This window comes from Triticum dicoccoides, chromosome 7B (assembly GCF_002162155.2).
Source record: "Triticum dicoccoides isolate Atlit2015 ecotype Zavitan chromosome 7B, WEW_v2.0, whole genome shotgun sequence".
NCBI classification, from domain to species: Eukaryota; Viridiplantae; Streptophyta; class Magnoliopsida; order Poales; family Poaceae; genus Triticum; species Triticum dicoccoides.
The window spans coordinates 580,278,149-580,285,041 of NC_041393.1; the positions used below are offsets into that span (position 1 = coordinate 580,278,149).

The 6,893-nt window shown below is 52.6% G+C and overlaps 2 protein-coding genes across 2 annotated transcripts; one reads left to right on the forward strand and one right to left on the reverse strand.

Moving 5' to 3' along the window:
• Positions 1-2,600: 2,600 nt before the first annotated feature.
• Positions 2,601-3,785, forward strand: LOC119340369 (L-lactate dehydrogenase B-like). Its single transcript, XM_037612282.1, has one exon. The coding sequence runs from the start codon at positions 2,663-2,665 to the stop codon at positions 3,743-3,745; it is 1,083 nt and encodes a 360-aa protein (XP_037468179.1). The 5' UTR covers positions 2,601-2,662; the 3' UTR covers positions 3,746-3,785.
• LOC119340370 (lipid transfer protein EARLI 1-like) lies at positions 3,776-4,455 on the reverse strand. The gene has a single exon (XM_037612283.1). It carries the CDS (start codon positions 4,386-4,388, stop codon positions 4,005-4,007), a length of 384 nt encoding a protein of 127 aa, XP_037468180.1. The 5' UTR covers positions 4,389-4,455; the 3' UTR covers positions 3,776-4,004.
• Between the last annotated feature and the right edge of the window lie 2,438 nt (positions 4,456-6,893).

Genomic DNA, 6,893 nt, shown 5'->3' on the forward strand with positions numbered 1-6,893 from the left:
GAAAGTTTTTTTTTTCACAATTGATGAATTTCTTTAAAAATCGACAAACTATATTCAAAACCAATTTTTTAAAATCTATAATTTTTTTAAAAAATCGGTGAACTTTTTTATAATTTAATGATTTTTTTCAAATTCGAAGAACTTTTTTCAATATAGATGACCTTTTTCAAATTTGATGAACTTTTTCAAATCAATGATTTTTTTTTGCAAATTCGTGAACTATTTTCCAAATCGATGACTTTTTTTTTTCAAAATCGATGAGTTTATTTTCAAAATCGATGAACCTGCTTTTTAATCAATGTGCTTTTTCAAATTCAATGAAATTTAGTAAAAATCAATGATTTTTTTTCAAATTGATGTTTTTGTTTCAAATTTGTAGACATTTTTTAAAATCCATGTATTTTTTGAATTTTGATGACCTTTTTTCAAAATCGATGAACTTTTTTCAGTGATTGGCAATAGTTCACTAGATTTTTAATGAACTTTTCCAAATTCACAATTTTTATTCAAATAATTCAAGAAAACAATAATCGATACAGTAGATCGTTATATGCAATAAATAGTGCGGCAACATTGTTATTATGTAATTGGCATTGTTAGGGCATCTCCAGCCGCCCCCCAGGAAGGCCCCCAAGAGCGCTTTTCCAGCGCCGGCGGCCAAAAAAGTTTCCACTCGCGCCCCCAGGAGCACAAATATCGCCGGATTTGGCCAAAACTACGGCCGGCGCTCTCATCCCATTCCCAGGATCCCGGGGGGCAGCTGGGGGAGGAGAGAGACTACTTTAGTTGCTTTGGGCCCATTGTCAGCCTCCCACTCCCTCTCTCTCCTCACTTTTCCTTCAGGCCCACCCACGTGATCTCTTTTCTCTTTCTCTCCCCCACCAACCCTCGCCCGCACAGAACGCCTCGCCGAGGACGTCGAGCTGCGCCGGACCCGCTCCCGCTTGCGCCGTCCCCGCGAGCGCCTCCCACCTCCCACGAGTAGCCGAGGCCGGTGCCCTGGAGCGCGAGCATGTGACGGCGGCGGTGCACGCCTTCACCACCTATGAGCAATGGAGACGTTGAGCACGGAGCCGGCGATGCCGACGGGTAGCGCGCGGGCGGGGTCCCGGATCTTCTCGGCCACGGTGGACGCGGAGTCGTCGCCGATGTAGCTGAAGTAGATACGGTCGCGCCGTCGAGGACGCCCCGGACGCCGCCAAGATCCTGGTGCCGCTCCTCTACTTCCTGGGCGGCGGTGTGCCGTCCACCCGCAGCCCCGCCGCCTTCCTCCTTGCCACCCGAGCTCGCCTCTCCGGCTGGATCCCGCGGGCGCGGCCGGCTAACCTCGCTGCTGCTCGATGCGGCAACCGGCCGACGAGACTGTTGCTCCCCTCGCGGGACCTCCGCGACCGCCCCCGGCTCAGCCGCGGCGACGCCGGCTTCTCGTATTGGGTTGGGCTTGCTGTGGCAGCAGAGCGCGAACTGCACGCCTCTGACCTTGTATCGGCGAGGAGTCCGAGTACTTGCTGCCCAGGATCTTCTTCTCCCGCTCCCTGTTGGCCTCGGCAAGGGCCGCCTCTTGCCGCCTCCAGGAACGCCCTCGCGTCCGCCCGCAGCTCGCCGATGAACTTGAGCGGCGACGGCCACACCATGTGCTCCACCGCCGACGGGTTCAGCAGCGCCGCGCACGCGCCGTGGCCGTGCTTCATCGCCACCGAGCAGGCGATCCGCTAGCCAGGGCGTTTCGCGTGGTGATGGTGGCTGGGTGCGGGCAACGAGTAGATAAATATTCACCCCCAGGCAAAAAAATTCGCCGGCAGCCCCCCAGGAGGCGGAAAAAATGCCTCCTGGGGGGCTCAACTGCTGGAGATGCCTTTACCAATCACTGAAGGCAAGTAGCTCTAGTGGTTCGTGGGTTGATTGCTTATCATCCAGAAAAAAATGATGTTTTTTTCGAAAGAAAAAAAAAAGATGTGAACGCCAGAAAGCATGCCCACTTTTTTTTTTGAGTGGCAAGCATGCCCACTTGTTAAAGAAGTTCTTCCTAAAAAGGTGTCAGCTGCCGAACAAACAAACGGAACAAGAGAAACAGAAAGCAGGCCTCTGGTATTGACCGATGGATTCAACTACTACTTTTTTGCGAAATTTGTGGTCAGCAAAAGTCGACAGATTGTTATTTTGCGTGAACTTTTCGCTTGAAAACCAAAACTACTTGCATATACCATGTAAATTTTTTTTGCATGTACGGAAAAGGGCACGCACGATAAGCAGATCTCAACCTTTCTGATACTCTCTCCTCCTCACCTATGTCAATTCTTAAGTCACTCTACGACCTTTTTATTCCGAAATGAACGAACCGTGGGTCAAAACCAGCAGGAACTTCTCCGGTATTGTAAAATACTAAAATGTCACTTTTTTTATTTATTTCCGTCAACACATGTAGACTTCGGTTTCTTTCCTAGGTTCGCTTTCCCGAAAGACAAAAAGAAGACGGAGAAAAACATATAGAGAGATAGGCCTCGCAGCAACCCCTCCTTTTTGCTCACTACTTACTGTGGTAGTATAAGTAGGAGAGCTCTCAGCTACGTACGTACCATGCATTGTATTGCACCCAAAGTTCCAAACCCAACTGATCGAGCAAGCACGATATCAACACAACCCGATCGATTTGACTGACACCATGAGCCTGATGAGGAAGGAGGCGTCCTCGCTGTCAGAGCTCGGCTTCGACGTCGACAAGGGCGCGGGCTTGTTCCGGCAGGTTCCCTCGTCCGGCCACGACGGGGAAATGACCCCGCTGCAGCCGTGTGAGCGGCTCACCAAGGTGTCCGTCATCGGCGCCGGCAACGTGGGCATGGCCATCGCGCAGACCATCCTGACGCAGGGACTCGCCGACGAGATCGCGCTCGTGGACGCCGAGGCCGACAGGGTCCGCGGTGAGATGCTGGACCTGCAGCACGCCGCGGCGTTCCTCCCGCGCGTCCGCATCGTCGCCGGAACCGACGTCCTCGCGCTCACCAGGGGCTCTGACCTGGCCATCATCACGGTGCCCAGGGAGACAGCGGCGGCGTCACGGATGGACCAGCTGAGGAGGAACGTGGCGCTGCTGAGGGAGGTCGTGCCGGCGGTGGCGGAGGGGTCGCCGGAGTCGCTTCTGCTGGTGGTGTCGAACCCGGTGGACGTGCTGGCGTACGCGGCGTGGAAGCTATCGGGGTTCCCGTCGAGCCGCGTGATCGGCTCCGGCACGGACCTCGACTCCGCCAGGCTCCGGTGCCTCCTGGCCGAGCACCTCGGCGTGGGCGCGCAGGACGTGCAGGCGTACATGGTCGGCGAGCACGGAGACGCCGCGCTGGCGTTGTGGTCGAGCGTCCGCGTCGGCGGCATGCCGGTGCTGAGCTACCTCCAGAAGACCCACTCGTCGTTCGATGCGGAGGCCCTGGAGGGGATCCGGCGGGCGGTGGTGGGCGGGGCGCGCGAGGTGATCGGGCTCAAGGGGTACACGTCCTGGGCCATCGGCTACTCGGTGGCCAGTCTGGCCAGGTCGCTCCTCCGCGACCAGCGGCGCGTCCACCCGGTGTCGGTGCTCGCCAAGGGCTTCGTCCCCGGCGATGCCCACGAGGTCTTCCTTAGCCTCCCGGCCAGGCTCGGGCGCCGCGGCGTGCTCGGGGTCGCCGCGGAGCTGGAGCTCACCGGCGACGAAGAAACGACGCTCCGCCGGTCCGCGGAGACGCTCTGGGGCTACTGTCAGGCGCTCGGCCTATAATTGAACGTGCATGCTTCCAGTTCCAGATCAGACTGCGAATAAACACGTGACCATACAACATAGTACAAGTACAGTGCTTTTTATTGGAGAAAAAGAAAAATGTCGCTTTTAACACAACGCACACAAGCTGGGAATTCACACGACCTGATACTGATGTGGTACGTACTAGGTAGGAGCACACGACAACCAAACACACGGTACACACGACCTGACACGTACATGACCATGCACACGCATGCATGCACAATGGCTGATCCAATCAAGCGCAGCGGAAGCCCTTGGGCACCTTGCAGTCGCAGTAGTTGAGCAGCAGCGTGAGGTCGACGTCGACGTCGACGTTGATGCCGAGGACGTTGGCGTTGATGGCGAGGCAGACGCAGGCGGCGGCATCCAGGTCCACCAGGCCGGAGATGAGGGAGCAGCACGGCTGCTTGGGCGGCGACTGCCCTAGCACCACGTGGATCAGCCCGTCCAGCACGTCCGCGCACACCGCCAGCTTCACCGCGTTCACGGGGCAATTGCCCGCCGGCGACGGGCACGGGTGGCCGTTGCACGCCTCCGCCGGCCGCCCGCCCGCGCACAGGAGCACGGCCACGACCGCCATCATTGCCACGGCCATGCTGCTCGTCCTGGATGCCGCCATTGCTCGCTCGCTCTAACTAGCACGGAGTGACTAGGCCGGTGGTGTAGCTGCTGCTCGAGCTTGCTTCTGCTTTGCTTTGTGAGTACGTATATTGCAGCGATCTGGAGAGTATTTATAGGGGATGAGATGTGTGGCCTGGGCAGTATGGTCATCAATCGGTATCTGATCGATTTGCCTTTTTCTGGAAGCTAGTTAGCTCAGGGCAATCGATCAATGATTTGCATACTGAAGTGACATGTTGTACGATCCAACCAGAAAGACGAATGATATATTGATGGAAAAAGTGTCGATTTGTGAAAATTGCGTGTATATATTCTTGTAATCGGCCGGCCATCCGACTCCGAGGAGCTCCAGCTGACTAGTTGCAGAAAAACAACTTCCTAGAGCAAACATACAAACACCCGTGAACCATCAGCCGGCCGGCCGATGTCGAAATCAGATGACAAGCGCAGCGTAAGCATATCCACACAATTTTACCCGAAAAAAAAATCCATCCAATTTGCATCAAACTCTCGCACACCTTTTGTGGCTAACTTAATATTAAATTACAATGTGTATGGAAAATACACATGTGATGGTTACATCAAATACGAAACATAATTTCTTTTTAATATAGTACAAACACAAATACTTACATACATGCACATATAGTCGCCCCTATGAATGCATGCACACACCCGCACTTTCGAGATACGGAGCCTGAACAAGATCTTGAGATTGACGAAGTTATCAGATGTGCCTGGTACTCGACCCGAACGTCTTCTCACAATAAGCGCATATCGCCGAAACGTCTCAAAATAAATGCAGGAAAATGTGAGCACGGGTGCCAAGTCTTTTTTTAGGGAAGAGTGCCAAGTCTAGGACTTGTACCCTCCTGGACAAGTTCCACCACAAGGAACCTAATTATGTTAGTTACTCTGAGTTCGCAGAAATAACATAATGCTGATAACTATATTTCCCTACACCTTTATTCAGCGATGGGGGTGAGATACTTAACTTTTTATCCTTAGTGGTGGTGAGGATACAACAAGAGCTTTGTATTGTTATTGTCACCGAAAAAAATCTCTCAAAATGATTAACTCAACTAATGCACACAACTCTCTTTTGCAAATCATTCATCTAAACATAGCCAGTGAATAAACTAATAGATTGAAGAACATTTACATCCATAAATCATATAAAAAATATGACTATAGAGTGACAACCATCACACTGCAACAAGCGCATTGAATGTTACATCAAATGGATCATAATCATGTTAGGAAGCCATGTGATCTTTCACTTGAAGAACATGAGAAAGAAGATGTCACTATTGTTAGGGACTCATAGTACAAATTGGATTACTCACACCTCATCATGGCATGAGGAATGCCGACGACGAAGAGGTAGGTGATGATCTCCCCCTTCTGCATAGTCCGGAAAAAGACTTCATATCGGATCACCTCAGATTGCGTCTATGGTGTGGGAAAATATTTAGGTGATAGATACGACGAAGGGTCTCTAGGTGTTGGGTTCTACGATAGGGTGTGTCGACTGCAAATTAAAATTTTCTACGCGCAGAACAACCAATAACATGCTACGGGAGATGATTCACAGATCGTTACCACTAGACGCGCAGTGCCGTGCAGCGGAAGTAGAGTTGAGGCAGCGCGTTCCCGGAGTCGTCTCCTCCTTGCCGGTCTCCCACGCAGGCGATCGGATCCCGCGAACAGGTTCGCCGGAGCGGCGCAAGTGCACCGCCTCTAACAGTATTCACGCGTGCAGGAGGAACGTCGTGCAGCGGACTGCTAGGTCCGATCACACAACCAACAGCGAGTGGAGGTGGCTATTCGCAACACATGCAAACCCTAGTGACAGTGCCGAAGCGATCAACCGCATGAGTGTGCCGTACCTCCACTTTATATAGGCGTCAGTCGCGGGCTCAACACTTGGGCCTCGCACGGACCCTAAAGCCCACGAGTCTACTCGGCCACAATCCGATTACAGCTCGGATCACATCCGACCAGTGTCCTCGGATCCAACCTCGTAGGTTCCTTCTCTTAAGCGCGCGACCCCTTAGGTTCAAGTCGGCTTGGTCGCAGTTCGGATCACCTCTGAACTGCACGATTGGTAGTGGCCTCTAGCAAGGCATGCCGAACACCAAGCAGACTATGAAGCTGGTTAGGCGAACCTGTACAACATGTCACACTTCTATTCGCTTTGCCACACGATATATGCTGTCGGGCTCAAAGCGAGATTGTCATCCTTGTGCTAGCCCGACCGCTTTCTCGTTCCAGTGATTCCGACCACTATCTGGATTATCTCATAATCCTAGTCGCATGGCCATGCTTATCCTGGTCGGATCACACGAGGGGCCCAGAGTATATCTCTCCTAATCGGAGGGGCAAATCCCATCTTGCTCGACCATGTCTCGCAGCATGGGACTGGACAAGCCTGAAACCTACCTTTGTAACTACCCAGTCACGGAGTAGCGTTTGGTTGGCCCAAAACAAGTCTGTCACCATC

Excerpts from the sequence above, each read along its gene's own strand:
- LOC119340369 (XM_037612282.1), top strand. The coding sequence starts at position 2,663 with ATGAGCCTGATGAGGAAGGAGGCGTCCTCGCTGTCAGAGCTCGGCTTC.
- LOC119340370 (XM_037612283.1), bottom strand. The coding sequence starts at position 4,388 with ATGGCGGCATCCAGGACGAGCAGCATGGCCGTGGCAATGATGGCGGTC.